Here is a 26,720-nt window from a genome sequence, read left to right as displayed (position 1 = left end):
TGGAGGAAAAAACAAAGCAAGGAATATTTCTCCACAAATTGACGATAGTAAATAAACTCTTTAAGATTAAGTCTGCCCATAGTAACGTCTTCTTTGAAGGACACATGTACACACTCCGTTGCACACATCATGAACATTCATGTTAAATGCTTCAACGACTCGCTCCTCTTTAGCAGGTGTTGAAAAAAATCAACTGCAAAATATGTCTTTCTAGAATCTCTTGACTCTTTTGTAGCTACCTTTTGTTAGGTTTGATTTCTCTCTGGCCTTTCTCCCATCAAAATGAAATAATGTGATCTATTTACACCTCGTTCATTTCTTTCATCTTTCAACAAACATTAAGTGATTACTTTGGATACCAGATACTCTGTGGGATACTGAAAATAGAAAGATCAGAAAGCAAAGGTTTCTTCAATGGGAAATGGACATATCAGGAACAGATTTACTTAAGTTGCCTACAATAGAATACAATGTAATTTGATAGGCATCCGAGTAGAGGTTATGGTTGTACTTTCAAAGTGTGAATGACTTTTCATTGAATGTTAATTGATTTGGTTATTTATTTATTTATTTATTTATTTATTTTGGTGGTACTGAGGTTCATGGAATCCCTTCTACCTCTGGGCTACACTCCCTGACCTAGTTTTTATACTTTTTTATTTGGAAACAGGGTCTCCTAAGCCAGCGCGCGCGGCTGGCTTCGAACCTGTGCGATCCTCCTGTCTCTGCCTCCCAAGCGCGGGGATGACAAGCGTGCGCCACCACGCCCGGCTGGTTTTTTATTTTTAATGTTTAAAATGAATGTATAAAACTGGGCATGGTGGCTTGTGTCTGTAATTCCAGTATTGGGAAGCTAAAACAAGAGGATTGCAGGTTTTAAGCCAGTCTTAGCAACTTAGAGAAATTCTGTTTCAAAAATAAAAAATAAAAATGGCTTGGAGTGTAGTTTGGAGGCAGAATGCTCCTGTATCCAAGCTCCAATATGAAAATTAAGGTAAAATAAAATAAAATAAATAAACTTACAGTAACATTGGCTTCTCTGCTAGCACATTTGTGCTCACATAGTTCTCTGAGTGTTCAGGTACGTAGAGATTCATAGAAGCATCACCATACTCAGGATACAGATCAGTAAATCACCCCCAAAATACTTCTTGTAGTCTCTCACACTCTTGTCATCCCCTCCTGTTTGTCAAAATCCAACCACTAATCACTACCATTTTGTATGTTTGAGACTAGCTTAAGTGGGATCGTACAACATGTTACCCATTTTTAGCTGGTTTTCTCGGCTGAACTTGAGATCTTTGTGATAAATCCAAGTCCTTGCATATATCAACCATTCGTGGCTTTTCACTGTTGGGCTGTATTCCAGGATATGGGAGTTTCAGTGTGTCCACCCATTTATCTGCTGAAAAGAGTCTTGATTATGAGTAAAGTAAAACTCTATAAACATACTGATCAGGTTTAAGCATAAATTACACAGAATTTTCATTCCTCTAGGTTAGATAATTTTTTTTTTTGGTGGTACTGGGGTTCCTGGAAACCCTTCTACCTCTGGGCTACACTCCCAGACCTATTTTGTACTATTTTTTTTTTTTTTGAAACAAGGTCTCTTAAGCCAGCGCGGCTGGCTTCGAACCTGCGCAATCCTCCTGTCTCTGCCTCCCAAGCGCGGGGATTACAAGCATGCGCCACCACGCCCAGCTAGGTTAGACACTTTGAAATGGAGTTTCTAGGTCACATGGTACCTGTATAAGAAATGGGCTAGCTTTTCCAGGACGATTTTACCATTTAACGTCTCCACAAACACTATATGACAGTTCTCATTGCTTTGCAGCTCAATTAGCATTTAGCATTGTCTACATTTTTTAAACATTTTTTACTGGTGCATTGTAATCATACATCTTAATGGAGTACAAGATGGTGGAGGCATACATGTACACATCGCCCAGTTAGCCCATATTCAATTTCCGCCCCATTCCCTCCTCCTCCCTCTTTCTTGGGTTTGGCTTAGTGATTGACTTTGATATGTTTGTTAATGTACATCATGAACATTAGAGAATTCTCCTCTTCCCCTCTCCCATTCCCTCAGTTAGATTGCCTTTTATGTTCATCTGTAGTATCTCCTTCTTCAGCTAGAGATTCTCTTATGACCCATATTCACTCTAGCTTTTGCATATTAGGGAAAGCATCTGACGTCTTATTTTTTGCGACTGACTGATCTCACTTAGTATAATGTTCTCCATTTCCCTGTAAATGACATAATTGTGTTTTTCTTTATGGCTGAGTAGAATTCCATTGTGTACATATCCCATAGTTTTATAATCATTTCATCTGTTGATGGACATCTTGGCTGGTTCCATAGCTTGGCAATTGTGAATTGTGTAGCTGTGAACATAGATATGCATGCATTAGTTTGGTAATTTGGTTTGCATTCTTTTGGGTAGATACGCAGAAGTGGTATTTCTAGATCATATGGTAGAAATACTAACCAATCATATGCTAGAAATACTAACCATTCTAATAAGACTGTCACTTTATCACAAGTGGCTCTAATTTGCCTCTCCTAGGTGGCTAATGATGTTGAACATCTTTTTACGTGATCATGCGCCATCCATTTTTTACTCTTTGATGAAATATATACTCATGTCTTTTGCTCATTTTTTTTTTAAAAATTGGGCTCTTTGTTTCCTTTTGAATTTTATTCACCATGTATTCTGTATCTAAGTCTTTTCAAATGTTTTCTCTCAGAATATATCTTGTCTTTTCAGTCCTTTGATGGTATATTTTAACATGCGGTCCAAATGATAACTTGATTCTTCATAGAACCCTGTTTGTTGGTGCTAAGTTTAAGAATTCTGTCTAATCCCAGGTCATAAATAGTTTGTCCTTTGTTTTCTTCTAACAGTTTTATAGTTTTTAATTCCTCATTTAGTTTAGTTTATTTCCTCATTTAGTTTTGTGCTGTTTAAGACAAGGTTAATCTTTTGTGTGTATCAATATTCAGTGGTTCAGCATCAACTGTCTAGAAGATCATCTGTCTTGATCCATTGCCTTTTACAACTTGGTAAAAAATCAGTTTAATGATTGGGAGACTGAGACAGGAAGCTAACAGGTTCAAGGCCAGCCTCAGTAACTTAGCAAGATCCTGTTTTGAAATAAAAAATAAAAAAGGGCTGGAGGTATAGCTCAGAGGAAGAATGCTCCTGGATTCAATCCCCAGTACAAAAAGAAAAGAAGAAGAAAGAAAATCAATTGGATGAACATACTCTCCTCCCACACACATCTGGATTCACTTTTGGTCTCTCTTCTGTGCCATTTTCCTATGTATTTATACTTTTGGCAGTACCTTATTTTTTGATTACTATAACTTTATAGTAAATCTTAAAATATTGTTATTCTCCAAAAGGTATTTTTTATTCTCAAAATTGTCATAGCCATTTGAGTTCCATTATCATTCCACATAATTTTTTAGAAACAGCTTGCCTGTCTCAAAAAATCTTGCTGTGACTTTGACTAGAAATGTACTAAAACTATAGATCAACTTAGAAAATGTTGACACTTTTAGTGTGTTGAGACTTCTAATTCTTAAATGCTGTATGTTTTTATGTTTATTTTATCCATCAGTGTTTAATAGTTTTCAGCATATAGATTTGGACATATTTTATTAGATTTTTCTGTCAGTATCTTACTTTTTGGAGCTATTTCACATGACATTTATTTTGGGGGGTATTTCTTAAAATTTTGGTTTTAAATTGCATGCTAATAATGTATAGAAACACTGTAAGAGCCGGGCATGGTGATGAAGGCTTGTAATCTCAATGTTTGGAAGGCTGAAACAGAAGGATCACAATTTGCAGTTAGCCTCAACTACTTAGTGAGGCCTCTGTAACTCAGTGAGACACCAACTGAGACCCTGTTTCAAAATAAAGAATAAAAAAATTAAGCCTGGGGGTATAACTCAGAGGTAGAATGACCCTGGGTTCCATCCCCAGTATGGCAAAAAAAAAAAAAAAAAAAAAAAAAGAATAAAAGAAAAGAAATACTGATCTGTGAATTAAACTTTGTTTCTTTCTTTTTCTTCTCCTTCCTTCCTTCCTTCCTTCCTCCCTTCCTTCCATTTCCTGTATGTCTTTTATTTTTTCTTTTACGTAATTACAGTGGTTATTTTTTCTGGTATGATGCTGAATAAGAGTTTTAAGAATGGACATCCTTGCCTTGTCTCTGATATTAGAGAGAAATATTTTTTCATTAGATGACTAGTTATAGATTTTTGTTGACATGTTTTATCAGGATATACCTGTAAAAGATTAACAGGGGTTATTTGTTCTTTAAATATTTGTTATAATTTGCCATCTGGGTCTCAAAATATTTTAGACTTTTGAATTTTCAGTCAGTTGCTTTCAGAAGCTGTAGGACTGACTACTACAGTTATCTGTTTTAGCACTGGTGGATTTTATTTTTTAAATAGTTGAGTGATATCTTCGATAAAGTTCTCCATTTAATCTCAGTTGTTAACTAATGCAAGTAGAGTTGTTAATAGTATTTTCTCATGCCATGAGGTGTGCAGTAATAGTACTCTTTGATTCTTGATATTAGTAATTTGTATTCTTTTTTGCCTTAGTCTTGATAGAGAATTGTTAATTCTATTTACTTTTTGAAGAACTACCTTTGATGTTATTGGTCTTACTATTTTTCCGTTCACCCATTGATTTCTGCCCTTTATTATTTCCTTTTTCCTGCTTGCCTTGGGTTTATTCCGTTGTTCTTTTACAGGTCTTTAAAATGGAAGCATTGGTTTTTCTCTTGTTTCTTTGCTTTAATAGGCAGTTGATCGGACTGAGTGCAGGCCACAAGTTCTGACTGGCCTGCTCAAGGCTGTGGTTACAATGTGAGGTTTGTGTTCACAGGACTTTCATTGTTCTTGTATCTGTGAAAGGTATGCACACTAAGTTGCCAGCCAAGGACCTGGGCTGAGTTCACACACATTGTAGTTCATCATATCTGCATTATGATGTTTAGGGCTACAATCATGTATTTGCCACCTAGTGATGGACCCCCTGAGTCCATAAACCTCTTTAAGGAGATGTTTTCTGAGCTTTTCTTTTTCTGCCATCATTCCTGGTACGTTCTGGTTTTCTAGGGCTCCTTTTTCAGTTCTTCAGCTGAAAAGTGATGACTTTAGTTCCTGTATTAGGCTGCACTCTTCTTGCAGTGATGTTGGCTTCTAGTGCCCAGGCACTCTCCCAGAGCTGGCTCCACACCCAGGGGCCATTCCTGGCCCTGTGCCACCTGGAGTCCAGTTGAAGTTTACCAGCAGCATGATAGTATTTTAAAATTCTGGCCAATCTGCTGCTGTCATTTCTTTGCAGTGTTCTCAGATGGTACTTTATGAATTCTGTCCAGCTTTTATAGTGGTCCACCTTGGCCGGGTTCAGAACTTCTCTACTGGCACTTATTTATTTTTGTTGTTGTTGGGTTTTGTTGTTGGTGATTGAGTTGTTTTGCATGTTTGTTTGCTTATTTGTTTGATACCGGGGATTGAACCCAGGGGCATTCTATCCCCGAGCTATAACCCTAGCTCTAGTTTGTGTATTTTATTCTTGAAACTTGATCTCACTAAGTTGAAGAGGGCCTTGATACGCTGTTGAGGCTGGCCCCAAACCTGCAATCCCCATCTCAGCCTCCTAAGTTCTGGGGTGACAGGGACGTGCCACCACACTCGGCATCTCTGCTGCCCTTTAAAGCACAGGACTACTGCGCCTCATCCATTCTCTTCCCCACTGTAGTGACTCAGTAAGTACTGCAGATATACTCAGCCCGGCTCTGTCGAGACCGGTGCATTTTGAACTACCAGCAGCGTATGATAAATGTAATGATGCATCTTACATACCAGCTACAGCTTAAACACGAACAGGATGTATCCCAAGGCTTAATTGTGTGGGTTTACTTGGTACCTCAGGGAAGGCAGAGTTAGACTCAGGAGAAAGGCATACATTGTCATATTTGACCACGGGCTGAATAGAATTTGACGTTCTAAAATTCTAAAATGCTTCCGATCAGTGCGAGCTTCTTGGTAAAGGATGAAAGTAAGTTGATTTTTCATTCCAAACAAAAGGGAGTTTTACTCAGAAAAAAAGGAAGTTTTTTTTTTTTTTTTGGTGGTACTGGGGTTCCTGGAAGCCCTTCTACCTCCGGGATACACTCCCACGGGCTACACTCCCAGACCTATTTTTAAATATTTTTATGTGGAAACAGAGTCTCTTAAGCCAGCGAGGCTGGCTTCGAACCAGCGCGATCCTCCTGTCTCCGCCTCCCAAGCGCGGGGATTACAAGCGTGCGCCACCACGCCCGGCAAAAAAGGAAGTATTTTTGATATGCCAGTTTTTTTAGAGATTTTAAGATTGAGTTTAAGGATATTATTATTTTTTTTTCTTTTTTTTCTTTTATTGGTGCACTGTATTCATACATCATAATGGGATAAAAATAATACTTTTGTAGACATACATGCACACATCTCCCAGTCAGCCCTTACCCGATCCCCACCCCGTTCCCTCCCTATCCCTCCTTCCCATGCTTGGCTTAGTGGTTGACATCTAGTTTTATAGCAATTTATCCAATATTAACGTTGATAATCTCACATAACAGTTTCATTTGTCTGATACCAAGCTTTTGATGACTTAAAGATAACATTTCAATATTTCTTTTTGCTTTCTTTCTTACCAGAGAATATTCCTTTCTTTTTCTTTTTTAAGGTGAAACTATCATATATTTATTTGTTTATTTTTCATAAAAAAATCTATCCTAATATTTTGAGATCGTTTTGGGTATCTAGGATATTATTCTTGAAGAACTACAAATATAGGACTAAGAACCTTCAATCTTCATGACTGAAGAAAACCAACTGGGCATAGGTGGTTTAAAATCTTTATGCCTTTGAACACAAAAGTAAACCAGTTGAGTCTTTCAAAGTGCTGTCTGAAATTCTGCAATTCTCTTTTTCAACTAGTCCCATCAAAGTTTCTATTCTAACATTATCTTAAATTTTGTAATATGTTACGAGGGGTCTGCTCATCCTGTTTATTTAATACTGGGTTCTTTAATTAGGAAATAAGGCTTAGTAATGTGTAATGCAGAACACATTTTTATTCTCCCACTCTCATGTCAAAAGATTGCCAAAGTAGACATTTACATGTCCACCTCAATTTTTTTTTGACATTCTACCTCTGAACTATACCCCTAGCCCTATTTATTATTCTTTTTTTTTTTGAAACAGGTCTCACTGAGTTGCAGAGGGCTCCACTAAGTAGCTGAGTCTGGCCACACACCTGCGATACCCCTGTCTCTGCCTCTCAAGTACTAGGATTACAAGCCCGCGCCACCACCATGCCTGGCTACATGCCTGCCTTTGTAAATCACGAGGCTTACCTCTACAGTCACCAAGATGGTTTAATTTAATGAATTAAGCCATTGGTGGCCAAGCACAGACCTTTGCCAGGGTCTCAGGATGAATGGCATTCACTGGCCAGTCAAGCTTTTGGAAGTGTGCTACATGTCGGGGGCAGAAATCTGACCAGATATCTGATTTATGGATTATAATTTCGGGATCATAGTTTCTGGTTCCAAAAACCAGTTTTGTGGGTAACAGAAAGTGCCACGTACCTCAAATACTGTGACTACGCTTGCCGTTCCTGCTTTTGTCATCGTTATTCTTGCATTCCTAGGTGATGATCTGAGGGGTAAAATTGTAAATGCTTTGTTCTTGAATTTCTGTATTTGCTGATTAATTTTAATGAACATGCATTACTTCTATCAAGGAAAAATTTTTAACGTTTTTTTAAGGAGAAAATTGTTATGCTCACATAATTGAAAAAAATGCTTGAGCCCTAGGTTAGATAGTGGAGCATAAGAGCTAATTTTAGACTCACTGAAAAGCAAAGTTATTTGTTCTCTAAGCATCTGAATAGAAGCCAAGCCCATCCTTTCCTCTGTCTCTGCCAGACTCCCACACTTTCTGCGTTATCTTACTAGTGATTTAACTTCTCACTGTCCACCATCTCTTGACTGTTAGTCATCCATAATGCCATCTCTTCCTTTCCTCTTTTTTTTTTTCCGCCACTCCTCTCTGCAGGTTCTATCAAAAAGATAGCACTGATGGAAAATTCCAAGGGAAAGAAAGAAAGAAAGATGACTTGGGCTTCCTTGTTAGTTTCCACACTAGAGCGCAGGTTACACCTTGGATAGTAGATGTTTTTCCCCCCAATGCTCTGCAAGTTTCCCTAAGAATTCCCTCTCTCTGCCTCAGATTGATCCTACTCCAAGAGGTCAATTAACATAAGAAAAAGGGGCACAGTGTGGAGCACACGTTTTCCATTGGAGCACCCCTCCTTATTCTGCACTTCTTCCTTCCCCATGGTAACTTCCATCTGTGTTGAACATATGGGGGAACCATGCATTTGTTTGTGTAACACTGACCAAATGTTACGCCTTTGCATTTAAGTTTTAAAGTACATACATTGTTTAATGTTTTATTGGTGCAGTTTAGTCATATATCTTAATGGAATACAAGATGGTGGAGGCATACATGCACACATCACCCACTTAGCCCTAACCCAATTCCTGCTCCATTCCCTCCCCTTCAGTCCTTCTCATGTTTGACTTAGTGATTGACTTTGATATTTTTGTTAATGTACATCATGGACATTAGAGAATTTCCCTCTTCTCCCCCTCCCATCCTTTCAGTTAGGTCGCCTTATTTGCTCATCTATAGTATCTCCTTCTTCCTCTAGAGCTCATTCTATGTCCCACTTTCTCCCTAGCTTTTGCATATTAGGCAGAGCATTCAATTTCTTAATTTTTTGTAAAAAACAGAGAACTCAAGAAACTAAGCATTAAGAGAATAAATGACCAATCAAAAATGGGCAAGTGAACTAAATAGACACTACCAAAAAGAAGAATTTCATATGGCCAATAAATTCATGAAAAAATGCTCAACATCATTAGGAATAAGAGTGATGCAAATAAAAACTACCCCGAGATTTCACCTAACTCCAACTAGAATGATAATCATTCAAAACACAAACAATAACAAATGCTAGTGAGAATCTGGAGAAGTGGAAAATCTAATACATTGTTTATGGGATTGCAAGTTAGTGCAACCACTTTGGAAAACAGTATGGAGGATCCTCAGAAGAATTGGAACTAAATTATCATATGATCCAGCAATACCACTTTTGGGTATCTACCCAAAAGAAAGGAAACCAAACTACCAAACTAATACATGCATATCTATGTTCATAGCTGCACAATTCACAGTTGCCAAACTATGGAACCAGCAAAGATGTCCATCAACAGATGAATAGATTGCAAAACTATAGGATATGGAATTTTACTTAGCCATTAAAAAACCCCACAATTATGTCAATTACAGGGAAATTGATGAAACTGGAGAACATTATGCTAAGTACAAACATTTTTAAGTTTAGTTGACTTTTGGGATTCCCAGCAGCTCCAAAGTTATGTTATAGTAAAACTCAGGATATAGTCTTCGAATACTATGGAAATTTTCCTCAAAATGATTTATGAAATGAAGTAGGCAAAATTTGCCCTGGGATATAATAGGGTCATCCTCAGTTCTGAGTTCTAAGCAGGAGATTTGGCTCTCTGTTACCTTCATAAGCTTAGTAAATGTCTCACCTGTCAAATCATTTGGCAAGGACCAAGTGGATTTTTACATAGATAGGTGATATATATCTATGTTCTGCTTTGTATTCTGGATTGTGAACAATTTAGCAATAATTATATTAGGTAACAGTAAGTATTATCCTCACTCCATAGATGGAAAGACTGAGACCAAGAAATGGTAGGACACTTGCCTGCTAACATACTCTATATTGATAAAGTTGGGATTAATATCTAGGCCTATCTGGTTTAAAGACTATATATATATATATACATTGGCGGTACTGGGGGTGGAACCCAGGGGCTTTCTACCTCCAGGCTATACTTCCAGACCTATTTTTTTTTTTTAGACTTTATTTGGAAGCAGGGTCTCACTATGTTCCGAGAGCCTCACTAAGTAGCTGAGGCTGGCTTTGAACCTGCGCTATCCTTCTGTCTCAGCCTCCCAAGCACGGGGATTACAAGCGTGCGCCACCACGCCCGGCTAAAGATCATATTAAAGATACTGAACTCTGTGTGGATATGAACATTGGTCAGCTTCCCATGTGTAGGTACGTGTGTGAATATATACTATTTATATACTTTAATCAAATCAAAGTACATAAACAGTTTAAGAAAATTTGAATTAGAATAACTTAGAATACAATTTGGAGCATTTCAAATGTGTGAATCTTTGGTGTTGTAGGTTTGTGATTCCAGTGTTGTTACAAGAAAAAACTCAGAGTGATACCCAGCTAAAAATAATTTCCCGCACAGCTAAAGAATTTGAGAAATCCATTAGAATTGTTAGTTATGGTGTTTGGTTGGAAATAGGCTGATATCAAGAAGGGTCACTTTTGCATCTACAGAGGAGGGATTGCGCCCTGTTCTCCTAGTAGCGAGAATTCACACACCTCAGCATTTGGCACACTTACGTAATGGTGCAGTACATTAAGGATTCCCTCAAAATTTAAAATTATATCTGGTTGCTTCTAAAATTTATTTTTAGAGATGAATTATTCATGTCTACGTAGGTGTAGGAGCGGCATTGCAACTCAGCACTTTTTGTAGAATAAAAAGGTCACTTCAAAAGTGAGGCGAATATCTCTGGCTGTTTTTGTGTGCTTGTTTTATGTGTGGGGGGTGAGTGGGCCATCGCAGAAGCCAGATTCAGAGTTAGGTGGGTGCTTGTGGGTAGACTGCTACGCAACACATGTTCCAGGTATATTGGGTGGGAAAAAGGAGAGGGGAAAGTTTATGAATTATTTTAAACAAAATAAACACCTAAAAATAATCTGACCTTAAAAATAGTATTAGTTTAATAAATACAAAAGTCAGTGTTTAAATTTTTATGCATGCCATGACTTTTGAAAAGAGAAGTAGGAATTAGGGTCCAAATATCCAAATAAGGATATCAAGCTGGCAGAAATTTCTAAATCAGTTTAGAGTTTAGGAAAACAAAAAATAAGATTCCTCTTATTATTCCATTATGCATCTTTAAAAAATAAATAGTAGTTGTATGATTAAAACAACATGAGTTAGTTCTTTTGGTGTATCTTCTCAGTAGGCATCTGCATGAGTTTCCTGGGATAGCTACAACAAGACACCAGAGGCTGGGTGACTTTAGCAACAGAAATTTATTTCTTGCAATTTCAGAGCCTGGGAGTCAGCACGGGGTGCTGCCTATTGTTGTTTTGGGACTCGCTGCCCTTGGCTTGTTGATGACTTTTTCATGCATTTTTATATGATTTTCCTCTGTACCACTGTCCAGATTCCTTCATCTTGTAAGTATCACAGTCTCCTTAGATTAGGACCCAGCCCAACGATCTACTTTGAACCCAGTTCCTTCACACAGTCTCTCATTCTGAGATACTGGCGATTCGGGCTCCCATAGGTCAGTTTTGGAGAAACACAGCTTATCCCATAACGGTGCCATACTAAATGTATTTGGCTGAGTTTCTAAGATTACAGTTTTTGTACAGCACTTGTATTAATAGTTGCATTCTTAAAAATTATTTTTATGGAAGAGTAGAAGATGAGCCAAAGGAAATTGCCCTTTGATTTATAGCAGATTTTCAGTATTAATGATATGGGTTTCAGTAAGGCTGTTATCCTCTCTTACCCTAACTTTGTGTTTTGTAAATTAAGGTAGGTGAACATATATATTAAATTTTATTTCAAATCGGAATTCCTAAAGCATTATCATAGTAAAAGCAACTACATAAATACATATGCATGCAATTCATATGTATTAAATTTCAATATCTACACATTGAAAGGAAAAAGAGTAATTTTTCTAGTCTTTATAAATGATTTATTTACAAATGAACTCTTCATAGAAGGGAATATTTAGATTGTGGTTAATGGATTTACTGCATTCAGGGAGAAAAAAAATAAACATTTCAATTTTTCCTCCAGTACTGAAATAAAAACTGATATTATCTTCTGACATACAAGGAGAAGAAAATATCAATAACAAAGAAATCTGGGTGTTTGTTTTGAGCCTTCCGAGAGTGTTTATATTGGATTCCTTGGCGGGGTGGTAATGAGCTGCGAGGTGCATTTCATTTGTTGGAGAGTTTCAATTTAATTATACCAATTCAATTGAGTTTTCTTGGTCTGTCATAACACCCTGAAACACTCACATGAAATGAAAAGAGAGTACATTTTAAAAGGCATAAAGAGAAAATGCTTGCTGATGCTACATTTAATTAATCCCTGGAACTCATCATCACATTTTATGTCAGAAAATGAAATTCTAAAAAAAAAAAAAAAAAAAATGAATTCACCAGGTTCCAAAGTTATGACTCAAATATTTGACTAAAATGAAAATGCTGCTGGAAGAATTACAAATGGACCAAAAAGACCAAAGCTTTATGTTACAGAAGCCTATAGTTTAATCTGCTTTTTAAAATTAATCGCTAAAGCCTACTGCTCTCAAGAGGGATAGCTTACATCCTCTAATTGGGGAATGAATACACTTTTGGCCAAATAGTGTTTTGTTGCCCAGGCAAAGTTAAAACCATTATATATGTTTCCATGAGGCAAGGTTCTTGACTTATAAATGCACCAGGATACTACCATTGGTAGAGCTGTCATCCATTTTAATGTGGCAAGTAAAAAGTAGTGGGAGAAATGGGACAAGCAAAAGTGCCCCACACAAGGTCACAGTCTATTATGACGTCGCCAATAAAGTCCTCCTGCTTTCCTCTACTATCCTTTTCCTTTTAATATTGGTAGTTCCAAAATATCTAAGAAGTCACTCCGTATTTATTTTTCCTTCATCATCCAAGAAAACTGTTGGTCTACTCCTGAAAGTATACTCTAAGGGAATTTCTTCCCCTTAGGTTTACTCTTAGATTTTACAAAAATTATCCTTGTGGATTAGTAACTGTACTTAATTGTGAAATTTTTATGAGTTTTGTTCTAGAAATGTAACTTTATTCAGTCCCTTCTATAGAAGAGAGTAATGATTCTAAAAATAAGAACAATGTGTAACTCTCCATCACTGATCAGGAATTAGAGGAGGGGGATGAGAAAATACCACCCAGTTAGCCAATTTGGCTGTGTTGGGGAGGAGAGTCCAGTTAGGGGGCTCTCAGTTCTTTCTTTTGAATCTCTGACGAGGAAACCTGGGCTGGTGAGAGCACATCTACACTACTAGTGTACGACTTAGGATGTCACCAGCTATAGGTTGATGGATAGCCTTCTATGCCAGTTCTCTATCCATGCCCACCTTTTCCATCCTATCCCAACCCAATTGGGTTCTATTATTTCCCCCCATTAAGATAGCTGTAATAGGCAGATTTTCAATACTAGAATAGAATTCCTGAGGCAGTCTTAACTTATAAAGAAAAGAGGATTATTTTCAGAGGCTGAAAGCCCAAACAGCATTGCCTGGGCTGTGAGAAGGCTTCCCTTGGCTGCTGCACCACAGGGCAGAGGGCAGTTCTGGAAGCCTGTGTGGGAACGCGAGGGCACCTGGCTGAACCAGGAAGCCAGGGAGTCTGGAGTCTTAGAGTCCATTTCAAGGGCAGCACCCTTTGGAATTGACCTAAGGACTTCCTACTCGGCTCTACGTCTAATGTCCTACCTCCCATCAGAGCTAGACCAGGGTGACACCCCTTTGAATTGATCTAAGGACTTCCTACCCCACCCTTCGTCTTAATGTCCTACCTCCCATCAGAGCTAGACCAGGGGCAAGACCTTGACACGTAAACCTTTGGGAAAATCAAAAAACATCCAAACCATAGCAATAACCACATTCATTTACTGTTTCATGCATTGAGGCTCTTTGCTTTGTTTGGTTATTTTTAATTATACAAAACTATAAGTTCTTGAACTTTTGCTCATTTGTAGATGCATTAAATGTGATATCTAAAATTAATTTTTCGTCTAGTTTTTAAAAATATTGTTTGAGTGTTAGAGATGGACACCAACTCACATATACGCCTCAACTCCCCCAAGTGCTTTGAGGTGCTGGAAGGTGAATCCACACCTCAGCAGCTGTGAACCAAAATCTTGTGCTCTTCCTGATATTTGTGAAAGGTCACACTGTTTTCTGCTATGAAATGAGACTTTTTAAGTGCACAAATCATAATACTTCCTCCATATTCCTCTCCAGTAACGAAAACCAGTTTTTCAGTTGCAAATAACAATAGGATAGTAGAACAGTTTGTAAACTCAAGCAAAGACTTTTTTGGCAATTTAAATAGAAAATGGTAGAAACTGAAACCTGAAGTAGAAAACATCCATCTTTCTGAGCATATGAGATCTAAAGCTGCTGGTATAGGCTTAGGATTAACATTGTCCCATTGCATCGCATCGGCTCAAGCTCAAAGGCCCCCATTTCACCAGAGATGGTGATGAATGATCTTCTCTTCCAACAGAGCAGCAGAAGAATTCTCCACAAGGCAGTGGTACGGAAATTACCTTCTATTTGTGTTTTTCTACAATGTTTACTCTTTTTTTTTGTGGCCAGGAAGCCTACATTGCATGCCCTTACTTCTTAATGTGGAAGTGATTTTGGTTTATGTGATGAAAGACAGGACTTGAATCATAAACTCGCTTCCGCTCTCACCACTCTTGACTGCCCTTCAGCCCGGCAGCTTGAATTTGCAGAATTCCACTACAAAAGTGTATGTTCTCCCTGCTTCTAATTTGCATCCACCCTCGTTTCCTGTATATTTACAGCTTTGCCTTTCATCATGACATTTGCCCAACTTTTGTTCTCTTTAAGTAGGAAAGAGTAGTAAAAAAGTGCAAAGGGGAACTTAAATCCTGGTTTGTCTTAAAGGTTGTGATCTTAAGTTGCCCGTTCAGCTAATAGCAGGGCAGGAGGCTTCACTTTGATGAGGTCTAAATTTCCGGAGAATATCTCATCACAGGTACAAATTTTCTCCTTGTGTATCAAACAAAGGCCAGCCAAAGAACTCGCACCATCTACAAAGGCAGCAGCCCAGTGACAATATGGTGTGTGTGTGTGGAGGTTACTGGCTTGGTCTTTGGCTTTAGTACTAGGGGCCAGTTTTATCCTTGAACTGAATTCTGCTGAGTGATCCCCATTCCTGCCCTTGGTGCACACTGCGGGACCACGTGAGTAGGTGTGATGAAGGATGTAGTCAGTTGTCATGAGAAAGGATTTTTCTCATTGCAATATTAGGAAGCTCATATGAATGGTTGTTTAACACATGCCAAATGTTTAACAGACATTGTAGGGGATATAAAGATAGCGATCAGTGAGCATCCTGTTCTCAAAGAGCTCAAGAGGAGAAATTATCTTGCGATAGTCACATTTATATTTCAAACAGGATGATGACATTTTTGGATGCAGGAGCCCAGTCAAGGTGCAAGATGATAATAGATGGGTGTGTGTAGGACTTAGTGGAAGGAGCAAAGAAGCATAGGTCCTTGAAAGATAATCAGAGGAGGGGGAACTGCAGGGGAGAGAAAGAAGGAGCCACTAAAAGCTTAGCTGGGCAATGAGAAGAGTGTTTTAAATTAAAATTGAAGAGAAAAAAGCTTCCAGGTCATGGTTCACCATAGTCTGGAATGTTACTGAAGGGTGAATTAAGATGAAAACTGAAACTAGGCACGGTGGTGCACACTTATAATCAGACTACTTGGGAGTCTGAGATGGGAAGATCACAGGTTCAAGGCCAATCTCTGCAACTTACTGAGGCCCTCGGCAACATGATGAGACCCTGTTCCAAAATGAAAAATTAAGTAGGGCTGAGGGATAGCTTAAAAGTAGAACATCCCTGGATTCAATCCCCAGTAGAGAAAAAGAAAACCGGGAAGGGAACTGAGTATGACACATTAAGGGAACCTGAAAATCTATTGGCAATACTCTTTCCAATGGCTTACAAAATAAATCTGAATCTCATCAACAGAAATGGAAGTTTTAGCATGATGTCTCAGTGTGAGTGGCTCTATATAAAAGAATCAGAATCGTCTGGCCAGGTCAGTGACCATGATGATGTTCACGGCCACAAAAACAAGCAAGTGAGCCAGGCGTGGTGGCACACACTCATAAGACCAATACTTGGGAGGCTGAGACAGGAGGATCGCAGGAGCAGGGACAGCCTCGGCAACTTAGTGAGGCTCTCAGCAACCTGGTGAGACCCTGTTACCAAATAAATAAAATCCAAGAGGTGATATAACACTGAGGTAGAATGCCTCTGTGTTCAATCCTCAGTACCACAAGTACCACAAAAAAGAGAGAGAGGGAGAGGGAGGGAGGGAGAGAGGGAGGGAGAGGGAGGGAGGGAGGGACGCGGGGGGGGGGCAGGAGGAGGAGGAGGAGGAGGAAAGAGAAAAAGAACAATAAACAGGTGGCCAGGAGAAGTTGAAACATCAATGCAGATTGTTGGCCTGTTGTCCTTTAAATCAAGAATGTGGCATTTCTCCCTGGGCCCAGCTGCTTTGCAGTATGATTGAAGCCTGTTCTTCTCCTTAGCCTTCCCTTTAAGGGACAGGGGCATGAGATTGAGTGGAAAAGACAGTCTCTAACAAACACACAGTCATTTCACTCGGTAGCACATTCCTTTTTCACGCTTTTCCAAAGCAGAGAAATGTACTACAAATTTCCATGAACGCATAGTATTGTTAATTTCAATATGTATTAGAAAATCTCCAGAAAAATGGAAAATGTTAAATTTTGTTTTAGCCAATGTCATTAAAGTTCCTTGATATTTGGCAGTTACAGTGTATTTTTAAATCTTTTAGCCATCAAGTCAGCAAATATTTCTTGGATATATTTCTAGCCTTTGTACTTAAACTTTGTAATTTTTTGCTGTTGTTCCCTGTGACTGATTATCCTAGTGGCTTAAACGCCAATATTGAATTAGATGTGATCTGAGATTTCTCCTAACCTCATAATGCTTCCATGAATCATACAGATAGATCTGGAGAGACATCTGTCTCAAGTGATTTGTAAGTCCTGACATCCTGTGAGCCACTGCACAGATGGACACTGTAGACACTGAGAACTTATTCAGTTGTTATCAAAAAAGACTTAACAACTTTTAAAGATTTCTCCAGGAAAACCTGTTGGGCAGTGGGATCACATGATTAGCTACTGCTAATGTGATTTTGGTATATTCTTATCGAGATTCAAAAAGTACTGTACAATTTATTTCAAATTCCTGGGGCAATGTTCTCGACTCCTGGGAGAAGACAACTGAATTATGAGTGCTCTGTCTCAATTTGGCAGGTGTCAAAGATTCATTTTAAAGCTCTGTTCAGAAGCCTTGATTCAGTTTGGTTTTATTGTAGAGAGGTCTTCTTGGGCATGTTTTGAATAGGTTATTGTCGGTGGCAGATCAAAAATGTTCCAAGGTAAATGTCAGCAATTTCCAGTATGTTGCTAAAGGAAGCCGTTGGTTGTAATTTTGTTTAAATAAGGTCTAGCTTGCTAGCAGATGTAAGGCTGTGGTGGTAGATGTTTGTGGTTCACTGTTATTTTTTTCAACATGTGTCCTGAGACGCATTATTTACCTTTTTGTTAGGGACACCTACCATTTGTAAATTTCCTCTTCCTTTTTTTTTTTTTTTTTTTTAGTTTGTATAGATATCACTAGAGATAAAACGCAAGAGAATTAGGGCATAGTCTAGGGTGGATTTACTTCCTGACTCAGAGTTCAGACAAAGAGCAGAAATGGACAACCAAACCAGAGAGCCATCCTGATACACAGAGAGAAAAGCGCCCAGAAAGCAGCTCCAAGGAGCTTCAGGCCTGGCCTGTTAGAAAGGCTCAGGGCCACTTGCAGTCCCCGAGGAATCTCACTTCTTGCATTCCATTGCACATTTGTTCATAGGCATTTATTGTAAATAACACAGGCAGGCCAGGTGCTTTTCTAAGTGCTGGGGTTGCAAAGAGGGGAAAGAGATAGTCTTTTGTGCTGGGAACGCACATTAGCAGTTAATAATTTAATCACAGTTCATTTCATAACATGCATGCTGATACAAGTTAATTGTGTAAAAGATTAGTTAGAAATATACTTTATTGTGCCTAGATTATGTTTAGGTAGACTCACATTTACATCACTTGAAAGAACTAGGGGAATTTTTTATTGTTATCAAATCAAGACTGAAAAGAGAAAGAGTTATGAGGCTTTTCTGCCTTGCAAAGGAAAACCAACAACAAATGCCTGGTTAAATTATAGCTCTTCATAAAAATCAATATATCTACATAGTGAATTGAAAGGGGCACCTCTGATACTGAACCATCAAAGAAATGTTAATGAAAACAGGATATTCGTCAAGTACAACATGCAGAAGAGCTGTGTAACTTTAAAGGTCTTCTCTGCAACATGAATTAGGATTTATATTCTTAATATCTTTTAGTGAAATATTTTACAAATACTCATCATTTCCATTTGCATTTTGATTCAACAGATTGTAGAGGATTAATTATTCTAAATCTTATCTCTCTGCTCATGTTCACAGACTCTCAACATGTTAAGGTTTGCTGTCTAATAATCAAAGCTGCAACTCTGAGTTTAGCTATGATGTTATTATCTAGGACTCAGTAAAAAGAAAACTTATGGAAAATTAAGAATCATTAAGGTGCTAATCACAGTAACAACAGTATAATTATATTATTTCTGAACACTTACTGTATACCAGGAATGTGCTAGCAGCTTTGTCTATCTCATTTAGTTTCTTCCTTCCTTCCTTCCTTCCCTCTCTCTTTCTTTCTTTTTTAGGACTGAAGTTTTACTGGTATTCTAGGCCCTTCAGTTTGTTTTTTTTTTTTAATTTTTATTGGTGCATTGTAGTCATACATCTTTTTTTTTTTTTTTTTTTTGTGGTTCTGGGGTGGAACCCAGAGGCTTTCTACCTCTGAGCTATAGTCTCAGACCTATTTTTTAATATTTTATTTGGAAACAGGGTCTCACAAAGTTGCTGAGAGCCTCATTAAGTAGCCAAGGCTGGTTTGAACTTGTGCGATCCTCCTTTCTCAGCCTCCCAAGTGTGGGGATTACAAGCGTGCACCACCATGCCTGTCTGGAGTTGTACATCTTAACGGAGTACAAGATGATAGAGGTATATATGAGCACATCAACCATTTATCCCTTCCCCATCATCTGTTACATTTTTGGAGCTTAAAGTTAGCTTAAAGATGCTAACTTTAGAGTTTTAAAGAGCAGATATAAATGATTGATAGAGTTAAAATAGAAACTAAGATTTTTTTTCTAGCTATACATCTTGCTCTACCCACTGTGCTATATTGTCTTGATATTAAAGGGTACCGCTCGCAGGTGATTCATTATTTAAATAAGAAGGTAGAACTGTGTGGTGTCAGTGGTCTTAAAGTGATGCTGGGAACTGAATCACCCAGCTCATCTTCTTCTTCCATGGAGATACTATGCCTCGGTAGGAGTCTGGGTGAGAGGAGTCTTGAACTAGGCTGAGTAGAACTGCACACCACCATATGACCCAGCTTATCACTCATCAGGATCTTTCTAAAAGAACTGAAGTCAGAATATTATAAGGATACATACATATCCATATTTATAGCAGCACAATTAAACAATAACCAGAGCCAGGCGTGGTGGCGCAAGCTTGTAATCCCAGCATTCGGGAGGCTGAGACTGGAGGATCATGGTTCACGGACAGCCTCAGCTACTTAGTGAGGCCCTCTGCAACTTAGTGAGACCCTGTTTCAAAATAAATAATAAAAAATAGGGCAGGGGGTATGGCTCAGAGGTCAAATGCCCCTGGGTTCCATCCCCAAACCCGCCAAATAAATAAATAAATAAATAAATAACCAAACCATGGAACCAGCCTAGGGGTCCATCAACAAATGAATGGATTAAGGAACTATGGTCTATACACACACAATGGACTTTTGCTCAGCAACAAAGAAGAACAAATTTGTGTTACTTGCAGGCAAACGGATAGAATTAGATAATATTATGCAAAGTGAGATTATCTTGTCCCAGAAAGTAAAGGACCTTATGTTTTCACTAATAATGTGGAAGCTAGAAAAAATTAAGAAACAAAAGACTTCAAATAAATAAGGAGATATAGTAGCGGAATAGTGGAAAAGAATTTAGGAAGGAAGGTAGAGAGGAGAAAGAGGAAACTTGATGAATGAAACAGTTAAAATATTTTGTTTATATATAAAGTTATGAAAATCAATTTCAATGTTATATATGGGGACAGGGAGAGAGCTGTGTGTGATCCATAGGGAAACACACCAAGTGCTGTGTGTGTGTGTGTGTGTGTGTGTGTGTGTGTGTGTGTGTGTTCTGTCACTCAGAACCTGATTATGATGTATAATTGCAATGTACCAAAAAAGATATTTATCCAGAGATGAAGAGATTTGAAGATATAAATAAAGATTTGACCCAGCAGATTGAAATCCTACACATGTAAAATAAAAAGTAAAAAAGAAGAGGGGGGATTGTCAGCAGCATTATGGAGGAGCAGAGAGTAATGAGAGGTATGAACTACATGGTTTGGAGTGTGCAGGGGGTTGTCCTAATTGACGGTGGTTGGTCTACCTCCCTGCAGGTGTCTCATGGGGACAGGTGGGGATGACACGGGTCAGGGAAATTGTGTTCTGGAAGTTGTTGGAAGCTCATGACAGTGAGGTAAAGAGAGATGATCTTATTACAGTTATTGAGAAGTTAGTCCCTGGGCACATTTAAGATCCAGAACCAGTCATAATGGTGCATAGGAAAATAGTGAAAAGGCCACAGTTTGAGGAAATCACTCAAGTACAAAAGCAAGTTCACAGAATGTAGAATCCCTTCTAGAAAATTCAGTGCTCCATGCAAGTCAGGTTTAGACATGGTGCCCAGTCAGTGCAGGAGAACCTTGTGGTTGACATTGGCCTGGAGACAAGCTTATTTTCACTCAGTTTGTTGGTCTCTTCTACAGCTCTAATAACTTCCTTAGCAAAATTTAATTTTGGAAAACTAGTGGCAGTTCTATTCCCCACACTCCATGAAATGTCTTCGTCATCCTCCACCTTCAATCAGTTATTAAAGGGTACTAATGTATTTTGACAGAAGGGGACAAAAATTGAATTCCCTGGCATTCATTTCGTCTCTGTACCTTTTTCTTCCCCTCATTCTGTCTGCTTTTGTATTATTAGCTGCCTTTGTAAAATACCAGGTGGGAGAAGATCGAGGAATATGGAATGTCATAGCATCAGCCAAGCTTGCCAATTTACCTCCAGAACCTTATCAGAAATGTCTAAGGAGGTTCCTTATATTGCTGGAATCTCCTTCCAATATCTGGCTGCAGCTGGTGTTGGGTAGAACCTTATCCAGAAGATAAGTTTTCAGAATAATTATAATTTAGTATTAGCCAATATCTACAGAGCACTTATAATGTGCTGGGTACTTTTTCAAAGCACATCACTTGCGCTGGCATTTAATTCTCCTAATATTTCTATGAGGTAGCTACTGTTATTATTTGCATTTTACTTATAAGTCAACAAAAGCATAGAGTCCCCTGATTAACCAACACTGAGAATAACTTTACTTCAGACCCAGTTCATCTGACTTGGAGCCTGAGCTCCTCATCATTTGCCCTCGGTGCATCCTGCGCCTACTGTTTACACCGGGATCAAGAACCATTCAAAGGAGGTTTCCATCGTGGACCACGGGGTCTGATACCCTGAAATTTGATGTTGAGCCTCAACTGGGGTAAAGTTTGATGAGAGAAAAGTGCTGTTGGTGGGAAAGCTGGATGTCTCAGAGGTTGTGGAGAGAAGACAGGAGATGGAAGCAAGAGGAGGGGGTGGCTGGGTGAGAGTGTCAAGTGGTAATTAGTCACAGTCCCTATTTTCTTCTCTTATTACTTAGCTGCTCATTCTGGAGACGAAGCAAAATAATGTGTGAACAAGTTGGGGATCTGAAAAGACCGTTTCAAATGATAGCTCGTACTGATGTTTGTGGCGCAGCCGTGGAAGTCAGGAAGATTGGTGGGAGGTTAATGTTCTAGAAGCAGTGTTGTAGAGGGTGGAACCAGAGGGCATAGATGAGAACCTGGGAGGTAGAAGTGTGCGGTCAGGGGACAGAGGCTGATGGCTCTTGAGAATGGCCATACAGCTGATGAGATCAGAGTCAAGGGGTCATACGGATGTGGGGAGCAGGGACTGGTTAGCCGTCCTTGTCTGAATCCCATTTCTCACTTGACAACTGCGGATGCAAGGAGGTTTTAGTGTTAGTACCTTTAACCCACTGGAGAAAACTAAAGTTTGCCACTTTGGGCCCACTGTTATCTTGAAACAAGGATGAGGAAGAATTTATTCAATCTCTGTGCACTTTCCATCTCCCATTACAGACTGTGAAGGGCTGCCATGTTCCAAGGTTCCAGCTTCCTTCTTATCTATTATGTTTATAACTTACTAATTATAATCTCTGTAGATCATTTGTGTTAACCTGGAAATTAAAAGTAGACCTGACCCCTTCACTTAGAGATAAACATTTGGTGTGAATATTGTGTGATCCCTCTATTAAATGCTTAAATTCTCTTATGTCTATAATATCTAGTACTCTTTGCTGTAATTCTTATTTTTACTCTTGTCCAGAGTCATCATTTACTTACAGATTGGCTTGTTATAAAATAACTATATATTTCTCCAATAATGATGTTGACAGTCAATGCAAAATAATCTTCGGGTTCCCCACATAGAAATAACCACTTGGAACTGCTTGTTGGGCATTTCTTCAGATACATTTCTTGAATACACAAACTCCTAAATTCTACAGTTTGCATGCAGGAGCTTATGCCATATGTAATTTTCCCCATGTCTATCTGTCTCTCTCTTTTTACCTTTCAATACGTTGTAGTCAGGCTTTCTTTCAGTAAATATGGATCTAAACATTCACATGTAATATTTGCCTCATGTTCTTTTGTTTGAACTTAACATGGTTCACTTAAGCATCACACTGTCCATTGTTTATTGATAAAAAATAGAGTTGTATCACCAAAAGAGAACATCAGATGCTGCCAATCCAAACTTTATGGCTTTGCTGGAATAGCCACAGGATTCTTGGTGTGTAACCATTGACCAGAGAGTTCGAGTTCTTCACAGGAGTATTGCAAAATAGAGCACGAAACTGAGGAATGAGACCATGGCTCTGTTCCCAGTTCTGCCCCTTAGTGGCCAGGTGGATCAAAATCACTTTACCTTCCCAGCCTCAGCTTGCCTGTCTGCTACATGAGGCTGTGGGTATGCGTGATGTTTAAGATCTAAGATCTGATCTCCTACTTTACAAATGTTTTATCCAGCGAGGTCTCCCATCACCACTTCAGGTCTCACATCAATCTTTACTCCTCAATGTCTTCTCGGTGTCCAGCACAATGCCAATACAGAGTAGACCCCCGGCAAACACACTGTGAGTGACTGATGCGGCCATTGACTGTTTTCTCAGCTTCCCCAGAAATGACCATGTCTGTGGTTTCATATTGGCTTGCTTTTAATCCAGTGAACCTCAAACTTTTTACTTGTCTGCTTTCTTGCTTTATAGTTTGTGCCCTTATAGCTACATTTAAATGCCTTAAATCTGTGTGTGTGTGTGTGTGTGTGTGTGTGTGTGTGTGTGTGTGTGAGAGAGAGAGAGAGAGAGAGAGAGAGAGAGAGAGAGAGAGAGAGAAAAGAGAGGAGAAAATGAACTATACATTGATATATATCTATATAAATAGATATATATGTGGATATGTATGCTAATTTTAGGTGGGTAAAATTCAAGTCTACATGGAGGGAATTGCTATACTTTTTCCTGAAATGAGATTTTTGACAAGAGAATGACACTAGAGTAGCAATTCACTCCCTCTTTCAAGAGTTGCAATGAAGTGTGTGTGTGCGCGCGTGCGCGCGCGCACTTAAGCTGTGGTAGAGAGTACTGTCCTGACCATAAATGCCAGAATTTTTGCCTCCCATCTGTTTATTCCTTTCTTTCCCTTCCTTCCATTCTTCCTTTTCTTACTGTCTCTTCCTCTCCTTTCTATTTTTTTTCTTTACAGAACTGGATGAAGAGAAGTGCTCTCTGTTCTATTTTAGTCAATGGTGACTTTTATCACCATTTAATATAAAAATGAGCAGCAATTCTCAATTTGAGAATATTATTTCAGCCAATGGAATCTAAATATAAGGCAGTATTCAAGGACAAAGGGGGATTGTACTGTATTTATGTAATAAAGAAATATATTGATCCATAGTAGAGGTGAAGAAAACTAAGTTATTGCACCTAACTCATGCCCAGTATTAAACCGCTTTAACCATATGACTTACGGGAAATCCAAGGACTGTAGTTACTGACATTTTAAAGGTGAATAGCATCAGGGAGTGGCGGCACACGCTTGTAATCCCAGCATTCAGGAGGCCGAGACAGGAGGATCCTGGTTCGCTGCCAGCCTCAGCTACTTAGTGAGGCCCTCTGCAACTCAGTGAGACCCTGTTTCAAAAATAAAGAATAAAAAATAGGGCTGGGGGTGTCCCTCAAAGTTAGAATGCTCCTGAATTCCATCTTCAGCACCGCAAAAATAAAATAAAGTAAAATAAAGGTGAATAGGATGCTTGGTACTACCATGTGCAGATGTTTGATGTATTCTGAGCCAGTTTGGATTTAATTTTTTCAAAATGAGTCACATACTTCATTCTCTTCCTAATAAAAATGCACTGTACGCACTCGTTTATTCCCATTGTGAGGTGCTCAGAGGCATCCTCACAGGCAGTACTTATTTAGCAAGCTGTAATTAAGAGGTGCTTTCAGAGACTATTCAGGAGAGTAGAGCAGTTTCAATTTTTCTGTGTTGTCTGAGTTCTTGATCTGTACTTTTAAATAGTTTTTCTCTTTCTCTTCCGAGAGTCAGGTCACCATCGGCCAGGTTTGACTACTGTGGGTGTAGTTACCTGTAGTTCTCATGGGTCAAGTCCTCGCCTCATTATTTTCAATTAGCTGTTTTTAATTTAATATGTAACAAAGCACGTGATCTTATTACAATGATAACTTAGTAGCAAATATCACACAAAAGTGGTCTCCAAAGGTTCCCCCCACCCCCCGCTGTTTATTTCAATTTTCTTACCTAAATTCCAAAATGTTATATTTCTAGGAAAGCGTTCTCCAGAATAATCGCTGTTTGCCTGGTAAACAACCCACAATCCGGGTTTGAATGTGAACTTTTTCTCCTAAGCCAGAAGAGGTGACGTTGCCCCCAGTCCTTCCAGGTGCATGACTCCCAGTTCTACTTTCTCATTTGTATCTGACCACCGGGTTCTTGTCTTGCAGTCCCCAGTCTGTCCCAGATCGCCTGAGGATCCGGGTGAACAGAATCAGTTTACAAGACTATGAAGGATTCCACTATGACAAAGAGAAACTCCGGGAAGCTTGTAAGTTGCAAGTGCCTAGTAGATTTCATGTGCTTGGCCTATCTTAGCTTCTTGATACTCCTGGGCTCCATGGGTAGATTCATTAGACCTCGTGTCTGAAAACACGGCTAGAGAAGGGAAGGAAAGCGTCACACCATGTGAACTTCAAGTCAAGTAAGTGAGCTGGAGAAAACAGGAGGAAGAGAAAGCTGCGGAGTCCAGTCGCTCTGCTGCAGGAGCCAGGTCAGGGCTCTGGGCTCTTTGACCACGATACTCTTAGCTCTGCCAGAAATGAGAAAAGCAGAGGGTTGGTGACAGCGCATGGCACAGTAAGATCCAGAAGATCCTCAGACAATGAGGGCTCTTTCTGGAACCTGCATTACCCAGCACTTCCCTCATTCTTATGTATATGTGACACAGTTCACCTTGAAGGCTCAGCTAACACTTCCAGTTACTCTGCCCTAGAATAATGCCAGAGAAAGGCCCGGCCCCTGAGGCAGGAATGTGGTGGCCCTAAGTGATTCCCTGGCCAGGTGCCATTGTTTCCAAAATCTGAAATTAGGTCAACATATGAATTCTCAGTTTTTATGTTTTCTCTAAATCTCTCTGAATACACAGCTAACGATTAGCTTATATCATCAATTAGAATTTATTGTGCATTTTTAACAACCTGGTAACTATTTTTAATCCATCTTTACATCATAATATATGAGACCATTGGGTAAAATAGACCAGAAGAAATTGTGACCATGGGCATTTGGGATATAATGGTTAGAGTTCCTTCCTAACTGTGGCATCAATAGCCAAGTGTACTATGATAAGATATATTAAGGTACAGTAAGATATATAAGGTATATTAAGATATACCACTAGAAAGGAAGGAGGTTTTTTTATAGAACCGAAGACTAATTAACCCATACCACAATTGGCCTCCAAATGTGGACCTGACTAGGAGTGTAGAAGAGGCAGCTAGATCTGATAGACAGGAATGCAGTGGGGGAAGCATTCCTGGGCTAGTCCTGCTTCCTGAGACTGTGATCTGGAGGGACCCATAGTGGATAGGAATCCTGAGGACGACAGCCTCAGGGCTGGATGCTAGGGCTTCAGAGGTCTGGAGTTGGTGGTGAACAAGGGTCCTTTTCCCTGGTGGCCCAGCCAGTGAGTCTGCTAGAGAGAGTTGTGTGTGGAATTTCTACTTTCTCTGTTCTCTCTGTCTCTCAGCTGCTAT

At 39.1% G+C, this 26,720-nt stretch overlaps 1 protein-coding gene across 3 annotated transcripts in view; it reads left to right on the top strand.

The window, feature by feature from the left end:
• DGKI (diacylglycerol kinase iota) overlaps positions 1 to 26,720 on the top strand; it is a gene marked incomplete at both ends in the record, with an annotated part of 483,096 nt that overhangs the window by 333,752 nt on the left and 122,624 nt on the right. For all 3 annotated transcript variants that reach the window (XM_080700835.1, XM_080700834.1, XM_080700836.1), the window contains one exon: positions 25,413 to 25,513. In XM_080700835.1, coding sequence (XP_080556961.1) covers positions 25,413 to 25,513 — 101 coding nt within the window. The remainder of the gene's footprint in view (positions 1 to 25,412; positions 25,514 to 26,720) is intronic.

This window comes from Muscardinus avellanarius (genome assembly GCF_963383645.1).
Source record: "Muscardinus avellanarius genome assembly, chromosome: 9".
Taxonomy (NCBI): Eukaryota; Metazoa; Chordata; class Mammalia; order Rodentia; family Gliridae; genus Muscardinus; species Muscardinus avellanarius.
The sequence above is the reverse complement of the archived record's forward strand: the minus strand, read 5'-3'. Positions and strand labels throughout refer to the sequence as shown.